The 17,116-nt window shown below is 40.1% G+C and overlaps 1 protein-coding gene across 1 annotated transcript in view; it reads left to right on the top strand.

The window, feature by feature from the left end:
• The first annotated feature begins 801 nt into the window (after positions 1-801).
• Positions 802-17,116, top strand: part of LOC126159435 (voltage-dependent T-type calcium channel subunit alpha-1G-like) — a 633,155-nt gene continuing 616,840 nt past the window's right edge. The window contains exon 1 of the mRNA XM_049916549.1: positions 802-893. Within this exon, the coding sequence (XP_049772506.1) occupies positions 802-893 (92 nt within the window). The remainder of the gene's footprint in view (positions 894-17,116) is intronic.

Below are 17,116 nucleotides of genomic sequence, written 5' to 3'. Positions count from 1 at the left end.
AAATTAATTCACATCCTAATCATTTTTCGAATTAAATTCGTAATTATCATTAGAAATTTCTTAAAATAATCTTAATGACTTCGATTTAAAGCAGGTAAATTAAATACACAAATTAATTCATTTTAAGTAGTAATATTCTTAAAAGAAAACCTTTTAAATTTTTGTTTCTCTGATAATATATTACATCACAACAAGGTAAATCATTTCCTTCTGATTAATACAAAGACACTTCCAAAATTATCCTTTAAAATGCGCTTCAAAAATGGTAGAGTGGATTTACATGTGAATATTGCTTATCTGCACTGAAATTTCAAATGTTTCAGATGGCTCTACGCAGAGACACCCAATCATAAGTAAGCTGCAAGTTAAAGCTCTCATTCCTCCACTCCAAATAATATTTGTATATTCAGCCTAGCTAATAGTTTTGCCTTGGAAAGAAGATCACAATATTTTACTGACATAGATTTTTCTTCCTTTTAATTTTGATTTTGATAAACAATAAATGTTAGATTTACGCCTGCCTCCTATATTTTTCTCTTTTTTTGGTCCCGACTTGTGATTGGTTGGCATGTCTGGTACACACATTGATTTCAGTGTAGCGTTCTCTGACGAGATGCGCATGCATAATCGACTTTTCAGCTTGTCTGAGGTTGCCGGACCCGAATTTGTGAAAGAGTTCTGCTGCCGCCCCGCACACGAGCCTCTGGGACGTGACGTGTGCACCTCCCCCTACCCCCTAGCACCCCCTACAAGGAACTCGAGCCGGCAGCCGCCACCCTCTACCCCACAACCTAACATCCCATGCATCCACCCCGCCCCACCCACCTTCACTCTCGTTTCGTCTGTTGCAGGGAGCTCGACGAAGAGTTCACGATCCATACCAGAGCTACTCTGTAAGCAGAAAATTAAATGAAAACACCCCTCCACGGTCATGTTCTGTTTATCTTATAAAATAACGTATGCCGTTGACGGAAAGCAGTCCTACATTTCCTGTGTTTTGTAAAAATGTTTGCCTTTAGGGCTTAGTTTTGTATGTGTGTGTCTCTCCGTGCATATTCTCTCCCTTGGTGTCGAGTTGCAGAATAATAATTGTTCCTTCCAGGCTAGGGTAACATCATTGTCTACTGGAACGCAGCAATTCGAAAGATGCTAGAAGAGCAATATCATAAATGTGATGTTGTTATGCAGCTTTCTGAAAACTGCTTGTTTCGTTAAAATATCTTGCGGAACAGTGATTCGTTCCAAATTTCTTATAGTCACAGTTCAGGACGCTGCGTTACCTTATACAACCCTGCACGATTGTTATTGCAACTCGGATCAAGTTTGAGAGGAATTTTGCTATGTTTGCATTTATGTGTCAACATGTTGCCTTGTCTGTCAGTGATAGGACAGTACGTTCATGTTTAAAACGTGCGTCGCATTTTCCTGATGTTTGCATTGTGTCATGGACTGTATACCTTATCACAGCAGCCTACAGGTGCTCGAAATGACTCCTTTGGCTTCCATAGCGTATTAAAATATCGCTGCTATTACTTGATGATGTTTGAGACAAGAGAAATATTCCGCCCCTTTACGAGGATATTCCATTGAGTGATGTTATTTGTGCTCATTCAACGATTATAACTTTTGATATTAACACAGATACACACAAGAATGACTTTCAATTTTTGCACACATAAGGGTTTATGGCGGGTCATGGCCCATCGAACATAGGCCGGTGTGAGGTGGAGCGTACACCATTAAGTTAAGTAGTGGTTTTGACTTTGTACATATGTACTGTTTGTGTTTTCCTTTTTTTTCGTTTATAAATGTATAGCTATGGTGTTCTTTTAATCATTGACAAAGGTCTTCTTAGGCATTTGTGGGTTTTATTGTTGTTCTGAAGAAGGTGAAGTTATCTATGCCGAAACCTAGGTTAACACTAGATGCTTTTTTCGCAATAGAGGCGGGATTTTAGTTTTTTAATATAGTTTTTTAATAGTTAAGAATGACTTCCAATTTTTGCACAGAGGTTCACGCTCCCGAGTTGTATTTACGCTGCAAAAATATCTATGATCTGTCTCAAATGGTTGCGATACTTACGGACGTCGAATACACTGTAATGGAAAAAGAGAGGAAAACCCTTGTTGTTTGGCATGTCATAGCAGGATTCTGAAGATAGCATGGGTAGATCGAATAATGAGGAGGTACTAAGTCGAACTGTGAAAAAAGAAATTTATGGCATAACTTGCCTAAAAGAAGGGCTCAGTTGGCAGGAAATATGCTGAGGCATCAAGGAATCGTGGGTTTGCTGACGGAAGGAAGAGTGGAGGGTAAAAATTGTAGAGGGAGTCCAAAGAATGAATACAGTAAACAAGTTCAGGCGGATGTACGATACAATAGTTATTCGGAAATACAGCGGGCACAGGATAGACTATGGCGGTACTCTGTCTAAAGAGTCTTCGTACTGAAGGCCACATACCAGGAGTGACTACAGTAAATCACGATTCATATTAGGTCAAAAGATAGAAGAAAAAATAGATTCACTACATACTTGCTTTTGATGATGGAAAGGACCGGAAAATACGTCTATAAGTAATGAATAAAGCCAGGATGCTAAGAGAGATATATGCCACAACAATAGTTCAGGAAAAAGATAGCAATGTATCATCAAATTTATTTCAAAAAACTTCACTTGTTTTATGCTTGGAAAGAAATATGTGTGCGCACAAATGGAAGCGAGCATCTACAGGGTGTTTCAAGGTGTTGCCGTAAAATGTCTAAGGGTGATCGATCACGTCGTAGGAAACGACGTTCGACGCTTCCTGGCGACGCCAGACATCTTCTTCTGAATTCGCTGGCAGTGAGTCGACGAGATTATAGCGATCTGTCGGGGTCTACTAACTAGATGAGTTGAATCTGCATGCTTCCTAACCCCATTGAATTGACAGAGTGATTTTCACCAAGAAAACCTTAAGAATGATTGTCTAAGTAGAGAATGATATTTTGCGATCTTCACTACCGCCTTTCAAACGGAGCAGATGACTGGCTTGTAGGCAGCACACAATGCATATGAACGCCGCGAAGTGCCTATACCTTGCCCTTCTCAGGGGAATAACTAGAGTTGCACTCACCGAAATTACGATTCGATAGTTTTGGTACACTACGTAAATGACGTAGGAAATGGTAGGATTACCTTTAGTATTGATAACATTGGCAGGGGAACAAAACAGAAATGAATGTGTTAGAGAGAAACTGGGAGCCAATAATTTCACTTTTTTTCTTCGATTAGCGCATAATTCAGTGTTAGTCCATTGCGTATCTGATATCCTTACAGAATGTAAACAGCATTTCATAAGTAATACAAATTAGTTGGTCGCATATCTTTTGACCTTTTATGTAATCAAAGCAATTACATTCATACAAGTAGAGGTTACGTGCACAAACATAAAAAAATCTATATAATAACAGTTTTATACTCAGTACAACGTTCTCCATCATGATCAAAGGCAAGAGCTTCCTGTTATTATTGATAAATGCGAAACTTGTTTATCAATAACAGAAACACGATTTATAACAGTTTAACGAAGTATTGAAATAATGTTTTATATAGTTTTCTTTTGCAGTTTTCTTTATTTTGCCTTTTTATTGAGGAAATCACGTTTTCTAGCGCCATATGATAAATATGGAGTGATTTCTTTATTTTTACTGCAATACCTCTCAGCTTCACGTTACAATTTAGCAGTTTTCGAATAAAACCTGAATTAAATACTGACAAGTTCAATCTTGCTGTAAATACTATTTATTTTTTAAAACAGACAGGAGCATTCAGAATGAGATTTTCACTCTACAGCGGACTGTGCGCTGATATGAAACTTCCTGGTAGATTAAAACTGTGTGCCGGACCGAGACTCGAACTCGGGACCTTTGCCTTTCGCGGGCAAGTGCTCTACCAACTGAGCTACCCAAGCACGATTCACGCCTCGTCCTCACAGCCTTACTTCAGTAGAGCACTTGCCCGCGAAAGGCAAAGGTCCCGAGTTCGAGTCTCGGTCCGGCACACGGTTTTAATCTGCCAGGAAGTTTCATATCAGCGCACACTCCGCTGCAGAGTAAAAATCTCATTCTGGAAACATCCCCCAGGCTGTGGCTAAGCCATGTCTCCGCAATATCCTTTCTTTCAGGAGTGCTGGTTCTGCAAGTTTCGCAGGAGAGCTTCTGTAAAGTTTGGAAGGTAGGAGACGAGGTACTGACAGAAGTAAAGCTGTGAGGAGGGGGCGTGAGTCGTGCTTGGGTAGCTCAGTTGGTAGAGCACTTGCCCGCGAAAGGCAAAGGTCCTAAGTTCGAGTCTCGGTGCGGCACACAGTTTTAATCTGCCAGGAAGTTTCAAGACAGGAGGATATCTGTGTAGAAGAAAAATGTTCCGTAGCTTACAGTTCTTTGTATATCCTCACTCAGTTTCTAGACAGTTTACCGTTTCGGTTTTTGTTGAAATCTAGTAAGACACTGATCGGACAAGAAAGCTATCATTAAGAGGTAACGCCCGTCTGGTATGCGACACACCTAACGCAAATTTAGCGTGGGTACGACCTTTACTCACCACAGATATTACGAAAATTCAGTAGCCGACGGCTACTTAGCCTACGGTAGCCTATAGTAGTTTTACAACTATAGACATAACCAATAATAAATGACGCCTATCGTCACTGGGAACCGTTAGTGAAAATTTTGTCTCTAGCAAAAGTTGTTCCGCATAACGTGATCTGTCTCCCCTAAACGTTTGATTTACAGATTTTGGAACGCCCTGTATATAGTTGCTTCCACGTATGTTTATGCGTATCTCTTCTAAGCAAACACTTGTAATGTTTGTTAAAATAAATTTCAAAAATATGTGTCATTCATAAAGCTTTGTTTTAGTCAGAAACTAGATACAGGCTATGTGGTGGCATGTTTACTGCAGTCGCGATCGCTAAACGGCAGCAACAGGATGAAACTCAAGTGCTAAACATGAATGCTTAGGGTTCGAAACTGGTACCTGCAAAACTCTCACTTCTTCGTCGATATTGAGGCCATTATATTGCTGATTATCAAAAGATCATCATCAAGAGATCAGAGAACATTACAGAAGGTTTACTCACACCACAGACGATCAAAAGATAGGTAAGGAAATAGTAACGGATTTGCTGAAGCAAGTATTAATGCCATCTTCTGGAAATCCAGAGAAAATCAAGGTGGCTTGAGGGGCTGACCAGTTTTGAAGCATAAACCGTGCACCCCGAGGTGTCAGGTATACGTCATCAGATTGAAAAGTGGGTTGGTGTTCCTCTTTGTGCCTTGCTGGGAGTCTTGATTGTGACTTTACTCTGTGTCGGTGTATCAGCAAAATGATCCTTATAATGAGAATTTCTGGGCATTACTTACCTTTAGGAACCGAGATTATTAGTACATATAAAAGTACACGAAATAACTACAGATTTCGGAACTATTATTACTTTGGGGAAGACCATAAAGGAAGAGTACGATATAAAATATCTTTGTAAGTGGTGCTCTACAACTGTAACAAGTTTAATGAAATATGTATTTCTGGAGCTACAATATCAGCTGCTATAAAAATTTTACTGAGATGTGCTACTAGTTTCAGTCTGTACGGCGTACCTTCTGGCTATGAATATAAGATCGTTTTAGTATCTCGCTTTCTAATGTATTACACATAGTTACCTCAATTTTTTCTTAAACAGGCATCTGCAAAAAGCGCAAAAATTGTTAGTTCAAACAGCAAATAACTAGTCGAGAGCTTCCTGGAGGATTTAGCATCTCGTGCGGGTCCGTGCAAAGCATTTTAACCGATAATTTGCAGTGAGACGTGTGAGTGCAAAATTTGTGCCCAGACTTTCATGTGATGAACAGAACGAAAAGCGTGAGTCATATTGCGTGGAATTGAAGTATCATCTTCATTACGATCCATACTTCACGTCGAAAATTATAACTCGAGATGAAAACAAGTATGACTCCGAGACGAATCGAAAATCAAGGAATCTCCTCATCCTAAAAAGGCACGTTAGTCAAAATCGAATGTCAAAGTCATGCTCGTTGTTTTTACCGCTATTGAGGGCATAGCGCAATCAGAGTTCGTCCCAAGGGGAACAACTGCAAACGCCGAATTGTACAGCGGCATACTATAACGTTCGCGAATGGATTAACGGAGGAAGAGGCCGGAAAAATTGGCCAATGGCTTCCTTCTTCATCACGACAACGTGCCGTGCCACACCTCGCTTTTGATTCGCGAGTTTTGGCCGGAAAAAGTGTCCCTGTCTGTCCACATCCTTCTTATTCACCAGATTTAGCACCATGCGACTTCTTGGTCTTCCAAAAATTGTGCTTCAAAGAAAATGTTTTGGTACCATTTCTGATTGGAGGGACACGTCAGAGCAGCTGAATGCCGTTCTAGAAGTAGGCTTCTAGACATGCATCCAGTCATGGATACAACTTGGAATAAGTGCATTGCTGGACAGGGACAGTACTTTTAAGGAGGTTAAATCAAATTCCATTTAAACGTAAATAAAATTTTCAAAAAAAAAAAATTTCAGATTTTGGCTGTTAAAACTTTATTTATTGCGATTGCAATTTAGACATGTTACTCATGTTCAAGCATTTTGAAAAGGGTTAGTCGTCAAATATATTATCCGTAGGTATGAAATTGACAAACACTGAAAGTGAATATTTTGAAGCAACTTACATGTAATGTTGTAACCCACTCAATAATATACAGCTGTTCCGTCTACTGTATACATTTTAGAGCTGGTGAAATAATTACATGAACTTGAACTTTAAATTTCATGTCGTAGGCGTGGATCACAAAAGCAGCAAAGATGTAAACACAGCTATGGGGTCCAAAGATCCTAATAAATGAAGTCGACATGATGTGCTTTGGGAAATGCGTGCACAGAAAAGTGAGGGAAATATCTGTGAAATAAAAAGGAAATCTACAAAAGATAGTGAGAATTTATTTTCAAAATAGGTAAATATGAAGTGACTATTAGGTCAAAATAAACCAATATCCAAAAATAAAGATATAGAAAAGGATCTAAAATCTCAGATATAGATGAAAGCTGTGGTCCACATACGTACAACAATTGCAAGAAACACATGAACGTAGGAGAGTTATGAAGTATTATTAAGCGTAGCGCGGCCTACAACATTTGCTAGGACTAACTAGATTATAAGATGTTCTTGGAGTAGACCAGGAATTTGGCGTTGGTAAGGTCAGTCTGTTCATTCAAAATGCATTCTGGCTGTTCACGAAATGCCCTACCGATGTCTTCCAAATAACCAAGCCGTCTTCCTTTTCCTGAAAATGACAACCTGTCGCAATTGCAAATCACAATAAATACTGTTTTAACAGCCAAAAGCGGAAAAAATTTTCACAAAGGCTGTGGACCCAGTAACCATCAAACGTCTAATAAAATTAATCACGGTATTTTTTGATCACACCTCGTATGGGTCTATCAGCAGTTAGTACTCGTCAGGATTTCTGTCTCATACTTTTACAGTTTTCTACCCTGAATTTTTCTTTGGTGCACATATTTAGGCTATTTATGATGAAGTATAGATCGATGTACTAAGAAATTAGAATCAGGTTACCCTGACTGAATGGAATGGTAACAGAAAACCAAAATTTAAAGAAAACGTCTAAACTGACTGTGTAGAAACCTCATAACCTGCCACGGAGTCAGCTCGGGCGCCTGTGGCGGCTGCACCCGACTGCTGCATGTATCACCCCCTCACCGCCCCACGGCACCCCCGCCCCCTGCTCGTGTGCTGCCTGCTGTGTCGTGTGCACTTGGAGACTACGGACTGCGGCCTGCTCTTCTCTCTCTCTCTCTCTCTCTCTCTCTCTCTTCTCTCTCTCTCCTATTCTCCTTCTCTGTCTCATTATGTTTGCCATCTCTGTGTCTGATTATCTTGTGTCTGCCGATCATCTCCTGTCACAATTACATGCACATGTGTACTCAGTGTTCGTATTAGTTTTTAAGAATCATCTACAAAAGTACAAACTTGTTAATGCTCTAGAACAGAAAGAAAAACTGAAAAAAATTCTAATTTCTCATCTCTTGTTGGAATTTGCATCATAGATTAAACGTATGTGTTGTATGAGTAATTTAGTCAAGTACACATAAGTCAAGAAACGTTTCTCATGTTATTTAGTGTTAAAGTTTTTTAACGGTATGACTGAAAATGCAACACGAAGGAATGCAATTATAGACTAGAAAATGCATTGTATCGCTGTGATTGTGAAAATATTATTCATTGTACTTTTGTTTCAGAAAGAAATAACATTTCTTTTCCATATACAGGGTAATTCCATGATTATGTTACAAACTTTCAGGGATGATTGAGATGGATAAATGTATCAATTCGAGTTAAGGGACCCCGATCTGGAAACGATTTGGTCGAAATTTATAAGCGAAAAACTCTCTGATATCTCCGTGAAATACGTCTACCGTTACCGTTGTTGCTAAGACTGTAGAGTGGGCGAGTTTCAGAAGTGGTAGAATGGACCAAAAGGATAAAAACATTTTTAGTTATCATGGGCTCTCAAATGCATACCTTAATAGCTACGAGCTCTTGTTCATCTTCTATATTGCGGACACATCTCTTCCATCGAACAAGTGTCCATAGCTCTTAAAGTATGCGTTTAAGAGCCCAAGTTTACTGGACTGTTTTCCTTGTTTTGGTCGATACCACCACCTCTGAAAGCTGTCCATCCTAAAATCTTAGTAACAGCAATACCGATACATGTATTTCACTGCCAGAGGTGTCAGAATGACTTTCGCTTATAACTTTCTACCTGATCCTTTCCGGACGGGGGACCTGACCTCAAATTGATACTTTTACTCTTCTCCATCGTCCCACTAACTTTCTAGGATCATCACGGAATCACCTTGTACACAGTGGACAAAATAAAAGTGGTCTGTGAAATAGATAGGCAATCCCACTTACATAATCTGCATTTTAGCCAGGTGGTGTAAGCTGGGCTGCCTATCTCAAGATGCACTATTCAACAGACAAACTGTATTTTGCCCACCTTACATTTGCCACACACGGTATTACACCTGTCTTGAAAATCTCAGTAAAATGTTAACATATGGTTCACTTTTCTAATGTTTACACATTAATAATGGCTCCATTACGTTCTTGTTTTAAAAAATCTAAAATTATACATAATATTCCAAAAGGACCTTACAGTTTTAAGTGAAGAATAAGATCAGTACACGATGAGCTGATTGATAGGCAGCACACCGACGTTCCAGGTGAAGTTCTGCCACTGATAATAATAATTATCGTAGTTACATTTGCGAAAAAGGTTTCCAAAAAATGAAAAAGAAGTCACACGTATCGCGTAGGCTGCCAGCGTAGCCGCCCCATGCAAAAAGCGTACTCTTTCAGTGAGCGACGTTTTTCACATAACAATAACATCAGAAAATTTCAAAAGTAAAACTGTCGTTCTAAAACAAAATTGTCCCAGCATTTTAACTTTTAATGTCACAACTAATATTAACAACACAGTTAAGATTGTAATCCGACACAAGTAATGAGGAATATCAATACACTACCACGAACACAATCCTAAATCTCTAATCCTAACAGTTTCAGCAGTTTAAGACTGTTACACAATCATGTAGTTATCAATTTGGCTACTCTGTCGTATCTGGCAAAAACTATTTCCAGTTTTTCTACGTGAAATTTTCGAAGAATGCGCACGCAGATAAAGTACACAGCATGAGGTTCATCGTGTAGAAATACTATTTTTAAACAAAGATTTGTTTCCATGGAGCAGAATTTCGGGGATTTTTAGTTAAAAATTGGGGCTCTCTTAAATAAAAGCTTTGTAAACGATGATGGGCCGTAAGTACGCTGTGTAGCTGTTACGCGGCTCATGAAATATTTATTTCTCATCCAGGAAATCAGTACCGTAGGCGTCTCTGAAATGCGATTTTCATTTTTAAACATGTTATATAATTAATAAGCCCGTTTTACATACACGCTGCTCACTATACGGCTTCATTAGCGAATATATTTCAGTCGGTGGCAGGTTCGCTAAATTATGGCGAATCGTTCGTGGTTAAGTGCATCTTCTCGATCTATGCAAACTTTTCAGTAGGAACAGAACTGCCGTAAAACCTGATAAATATGAAAAGATACCTAAGATCAATAATACAAAATCATATACGATTCGAAAGGAGAACTGAGATAGAAACAGAAGTGACATTTAATCTTCTGCCAAAAATTGCGTATGGTTTCAAACTTATCTAAGTTTTTCAGGAGCACATCATGACCTGTAACATGATGGTTTCTCATCAGAGTTGTGTTTTTCAATTGTTGATAACATCACTGTTGTTCTCAATGGAGAGACGTCTACAGACGTTAAAGCAACTTCTGGCGTGCCACAGGGGAGTGTTATGGGACCATTGATTTTCACGATATATATAAATGACCTAGTAGATAGTGTCGGATGATGCTTTAGTATACAGAGAAGTTGCAGCATTAGAACATTGTAGCGAAATGAAGGAAGATCTGCAGCGGATAAGCACTTGGTGCAGGGAGTGGCAACTGACCCTTAACATAGACAAATGTAACGTATTGCGAATACATAGAAAGGAGGATCCTTTATTGTATGATTATATGATAGCAGAACAAACACTGGTAGCAGTTACTTCTGTAAAATATCTGGGAGTATGCGTGCGAAACGATCTGAAGTGGAATCATCATATAAAATTAATTGTTGCTAAGGCGGGTACCAGGTTGAGATTCATTGGGAGAGTCCTTAGAAAATGTAGTCCATCAACAAAGGAGGAGGCTTACAAAACACTCGTTCGACCTATACTTGAGTATTGCTCATCAGTGTGGGATCCGTACCAGATCGGGTTGACGGAGGAGATAGAGAAGATCCAAAGAAGAGTGGCGCGTTTCGTCACAGGGTTATTTGGTAAGCGTGATAGCGTTACGGAGATGTTTAGCAAACTCAAGTGGCAGACTCTGCAAGAGAGGCGCTCTGCATCACGGTGTATCTTTCTGTCCAGGTTTCGAGAGGGTGCGTTTCTGGATGAGTTATCGAATATATTGCTTCCCCCTACTTATGCCTCCCGAGGAGATCACGAATGTAAAATTAGAGAAATTCGAGCTCGCACGGAGGCTTTCCGGCAGTCGTTCTTCCCGCGAACCATACACGACTGGAACCGGGAAGGGAGGTAAAGACAGTGGCACATAAAGTGCCCTCCGCCACACACCGTTGGATGGCTTGCGGAGTATACATGTAGATGTAGATGTAGATGTAGAAACCGAAGTTACTGACTGGGAAGAGCATAAATTTCGCAGCGGAGAGAGTTAATCAAATATATTTGCACAAATATTTCCTGAGAATTGCGTACAATACGCGGCTGAGAACCGGTGTTTCATTACTAGGACTCGATCAAAACTCAGGTGATAAAGTCATAGGATACCTCCTAATATCGTGTCGGACCTTCTTTTGTCCGGTATAGTGCAGTAACTCAACGTGCACGAACTCAATATGTCGCTAAAAGTTCACTGCAGGAATGCTGAGCCATGCTATCCTTTTAGCCGTCAATAACTGTGAAATTGTTGCCGCTGCAGCTTGTTGTACATCAACTTGATTATATTTCATAAATGTTCGATGTGGTTCACGTCGGACGATCTGGGTGGCCAAATCATTCGCTCTAATTGCCCCGATTGTTGTTCAAACAAATCGAGAACAACTGTGGTCCGGTGACAACTCCATCGTTGTTTGGGAACATGACGTCCATGAACGGTTCCAAATGGACCCCAAGTAGCTGAACATAACCAATTCAGTCACTTATCGGTTCAGTTGAACCAGAGGACTCAGTCCATTTCATGTAAACAGTGTCCACACCATTATGGAGCCACCACCAGTTTGCACAATACGCTGTTGACAACTTGCGTCCATGGCTTAGTGGGATCTGCGACACACTCGACCTCTGCCATCAGCTCTCACCACCTGAAATCGGGACTCATTTGACCAGGCCACGGTTTTCCACTGACAACTCTACGCAAACGCCGCTGCTTTTCATCATAAGGCCGTCGGCCACTACATCGCTTGTGGTGGAGGTAATGCCTGAGATTTGGTATTCTCGGATCTCAGGGTCTCAGAACATTGAATTCTCTAATGATTTCAGAAATGTAATGTCCCATGCGTCTACCTCCAACTACCAGTTCGCGTTGAAAGTCTTATTCCAGTCGTGCAGCCATAATTATATCGGAAACCTTCTGACCTGGATCACCTGAGTACAAATGACAAATCTGCCTCTGTCAAAGCACTGCCTTTTATACTTTGTGTACGCTATACTGCCGCCCTCAGTATATGTGCATATCGCTATCCCGTGATTTTTGCTACCCTACGGACCCCAAACTGTATACGATTTCGACATTCATTTTGGTGTGTTTCCTTCGCATATTGTAGTCCGAGTTGTGTGTAACGCCGTGGCCCAATAGGTCCTCGTAAGATACTCCTTACTGACCTCGTATCCTCCATGAGCGTGTAGTATATACACGTCACCTAACGTGGTCGACAGCAGGTCTTTAATTCCGTCGTTGCTGCGATAGAGCGTTTTAATGTGCAGACGGTTAACAAGTTCCCCCACACATAAATGACTTCCTGCGTATACTGTAGAAGAGCAAGTCATTTTTGCCCTCGTCTCTGTCTCTCTTCTTATTTTCGGACATGATTTTTGCATACGTTTTTCGTTGTATCCCTTAACTCTGGGGAGGGTACATAGCCTCTCAATTTCCACATTTACGTGGTCCAATATTGTACAATGACATACGCAACGTGGAGATTGACACTGCCCGAGAAAACATGTGAACTAAGAAAAGTCTTAGGATTGGCACTAAATTAATTTACCACGCACTTGAGGTTTCTGATCGCTCACAGAAAAAAAAATGTTTGGCTCTGCTGAGACTAGTAAGTTTGGGAACGATCGTATTTCAAGATAACACTGAGTGTATCTCACAATTCCCACATCCACTTCTTTTAATGATGCTAGACATTGAAATGTGAACTGGGTGAAGTATTGGCTCTATTTTAAGAATATGTTCTTTTATTTTTGTATCTTGTGGCAGTTTTACATCTGCGTAGTAGAGCATTTTCACCTACTGTCCACATGTAATCAAATCAATTCCGGACTTATTGTCAATCTTATTAAGCGTTTATCTCACAAAGAAAAAGAGATTATGCTTCAGTGTTCCTCTGGAGGCAACATCCAAATGCAATTTTTCGTTCCTTTTTATACACATGAAAATTTCCAATGGCAGCTACAGCAGTTTTTAGTGGAAACTAGTGTATAGGAACTTTTAATTTAGTCCGTTCCAAGAGTTGGTGGCGCCGATATTGTTCTGGTGATTTCCTCTACTGTACAAGACTTTTTTAACGTCGTTCTTTGACGTTCCGAAATTATATTGAAGCATTCTGCGCGATACCGTTTACTGCTACATAAATCCAATCCTTCATGAATAACTTCATGCATTTGTAAATGGAACCAATGCCAGAAGAAAATTGATAACTCAGCAAAAGAGAAATTGGATTTTAATATTTAACTGTAACAGCAGGACATTTCAATTACCAGACAATGAGATTGGCTGATACTGGATTGATGCGCCCGCTGTGTTGTCCTCTTTATATTATTGCGTGCACGATGATTAGGCGGAAATAGGTGCAACCGTATGAAATTCGTAAAATAACTCCACCATTACTATTGCCTAAATTCCATCCTAGCAGGTGCTGTGGTGCACTTAGGGACACTCGTCTGAGGTGTTTGGTCACACATGCTGTGGGATTAACACGTGTCCCAAGTCCTCTATGGTCTACAAGGAAGGCCATGGGCAAGCTCTCACCGTTCCCATGACAATGAGCAGAATACTTTTTGTATTTTAATCATTTTATCGCTGGTAGTACTAAATTTGGATGATGGCTACAAATCGTTAACGGCACGGGACGCAGGGAGGGCTGCAGTTTAGATACAGTTGACACAAGCAGCTAAACAAAAAGGTAATCTCGGTCTTCCTCATGGGAAGAGCTGTTAGAGCTAGTAACGAGACAGTGGAATCTGCTTGCAGTTTTCGGGCCTGAATGGAAAACAGTAATAATAAATATTGGACAAAACAGGCAACGGGCACAGATATCGATCAAAGGATAAAGTTCTTATAAATTGCCTGTATCATTTCTGTTCCTAATTGCCTTAAAAATAAATTTCTTTCAAAACAATTGCCTGTATGTTATGGAGACGGAAAGCGAAGATGGCACGAAGGTTAACGACATTCTGGTACTGCAATTTAATCTGCTAAGAAGTTAGTCAGGATCCGATTTGGTCTCTGGAGTATCATGTGTCACTTATGATGAACGTGTGAGAATGATTTTGTTTTGTTGTTTTGATCGTACTTGAGAGAGTATGGATCTTGAAATGGTGTGACGTCACAAGTAACGTTCATACGACGGCACTTCAGAAAGTATGTTACATATTATTATGTCAGCCCAAGTAAATTTTAAAAATTGCTTCGTATAACACACAGCTATACTACTTTATTTTTGTTAAAGACGATCGATTTCAGTCATGAATCTGACCATTTCGTGTTGCACAGTAAGTAGTGGAGCGAGGTCTGGTTATTAAATTGCAGAGTGACAACTAAAGATATTTACGAATTAACACATACAATCTGTTACTTAAAAATTTTATAAAACCAGATTTGTAAACCAAGGAATAGAGAAAAATAGTATAATAGAATAGTAATTCAATCAGTAAGGTTGGTAGCTATTTAGACGGAGGTGCATCCATAACTACAAGACGTCAATACTTAAGTTCCATGTGGCCAATCACTTACAGATTACTTAAGAAAATGACTTCGGCCATCTGAAGAAAAATACCATTGGCCAAGAGCGGTTACAATGCTTATCGAAAAAAATTTCATCTGTGTTTATTGAACTTCCATCTAGCCCCGGCCGAGAAATGGATATTATAACTCGGTCCGAACTTAAAGTTAACTCTTCAAAATACATTAACAAATCCAGAAACCACATACGGGAAAATACGGCTAAATACAAAACTCACTCAGATAAAGGCTCAACATTTAACAAGCATACTACTATCATGAGGAGCCCCACTTACATTCTAAAACCACAGAGGCAACACAGTTCATATAAAATCACTTATAAGACCGAACTACAAACTGTTACAAGACATCTCTTAATACACAATACATAAATTTTTTTCATCGCACATCCCGCCCAACACTGTGGTGCAGAAAAATTAATCAGTTAAATACACCCAACACCATGGTAAAACATACGTCAAGATACCACTTCTTACAACTGTGCAGTACAACGTTAACCCCAAACAACCACAGTGGAGATAATCTCATGAACACAAGCCATAGTGGCTAGCTAGCTACGTCAGTAACGGTCACTACCAAACCCGCGGCAACGCCTGCAATGTCTGAACAAATTTCCTTCTTTAAAAAGAACCACGCGAATTAGAAAAGGAAACCCCAGACAGTCAGTCTACAAACCTGGGACGGAATACGCTCAAACACTTACCACATCAAACAACTCACTTTAGTTACCAGAAGAGACGTACGGCTTATCTTTAATTTTCCTGGAAGGGCCGTGTATCACAAAAGATTTCCGCCCTGGAGGTTCAGCTGCACACGCATAATATTCCAAGGTATCATAGACAGTGACAGTTCATATAGCGCTGGGCACTAATCCGGATTCCAATATAAATGCCACTCAACAAAGTGCTGCAGAAAACGTGACCAAGATTCAAACCACAACACGCTTTCCACTGCTCCATCAGCTGACTGCAGCTTGCAAGCATTCCGGCATCAGGAGTGCCCGAGGTAAATGTGATAGAACCACTATTATTTTCTATATACATAAATGATTTGGCGCGCAGGGTGGGCAGCAATCTGCGGTTGTTTGCTGATGACGCTATGGTGCACGGGAAGGTGGCGAATTTGAGTGGCCGCGGGTGATTAGTCGAGCGGTCTAAGACGCTGCAGTCATGGACAGTGCGGCTGGTCCCGGCGGTGGTTCGAGTCCTCCCTCGGGCATGTGTGAGTGTGTTTGTCCCTAGGATAATTTAGGTTAAGTAGTGTGTAAGCTTAGGGAATGATGACCTTAGCAGTTAAGTCTTATAAGATTTCACACACATTTGAACATTTGAATTTGAGTGACTGTAAGAGGATACAAGAAGACTTGGGAAAAAATTTCTAGTTGATGTGATGAATGGCAGCTAGTTCTAAATGTAGAAAGATGTAAGTTAATGTTGCGAGTAGGAAAAACAAACACGTAACGCTCGGATACGGCATTAGTAGTATCTTGCTGGACGCAGTCATGTCGTTTAAGGGGAGGTTTCCTATCTTTAGCTCGAAAAAGAAAGTTCTTTGAGAATTTTTTTCTCAGGATGTGTTTTAGATACCAATGTCAAATTAGGTCAAAATTTTTATTGATATTTCCTTTACAAACTGGAATTTTTTCGACCGGAAATGTCGAAGAGCAAAGGCGGAAATTCTGTCGGAACGAAACAAAATTTCGATGTAGACCTCCAAGCGCGGTATGTCACAGGTAAGCCGGCTCGTCTGAAATTAAAATTGAGTTGAAGTTAGCGAAGTATATAAGGTTCTTTAGGAGTTGTACTTCGCTTAAGGTACTTGGACCGTAGGAAACAAAATGGCGGTCATTTGAAAATAAATGATTTTTTCATCGATTTTTTTAATTCGTCGGCCAAGTAAAAATATTTATAGTTGATGGATCGGAATAAAAGTGGTACAACTCCTGTTGTTGTTGTTGTGGTCTTCAGTCCTGAGACTGGTTTGATGCAGCTCTCCATGCTACTCTATCCTGTGCAAGTTTCTTCATCTCCCAGTACCTACTGCAACCTACATCCTTCTGAATCTGCTTAGTGTATTCATCTCTTGGTCTCCCCCTACGATTTTTACCCTCCACGCTGCCCTCCAATACTAAATTGGTGATCCCTTGATGCCTCAGAACATGTCCTACCAACCGATCCCTTCTTCTGGTCAAGTTGTGCCACAAACTTCTCTTCTCCCC

This window comes from Schistocerca cancellata, chromosome 2 (genome assembly GCF_023864275.1).
Source record: "Schistocerca cancellata isolate TAMUIC-IGC-003103 chromosome 2, iqSchCanc2.1, whole genome shotgun sequence".
Classification (NCBI taxonomy): Eukaryota; Metazoa; Arthropoda; class Insecta; order Orthoptera; family Acrididae; genus Schistocerca; species Schistocerca cancellata.
This window is presented reverse-complemented; position numbering and strand designations above follow the sequence as displayed.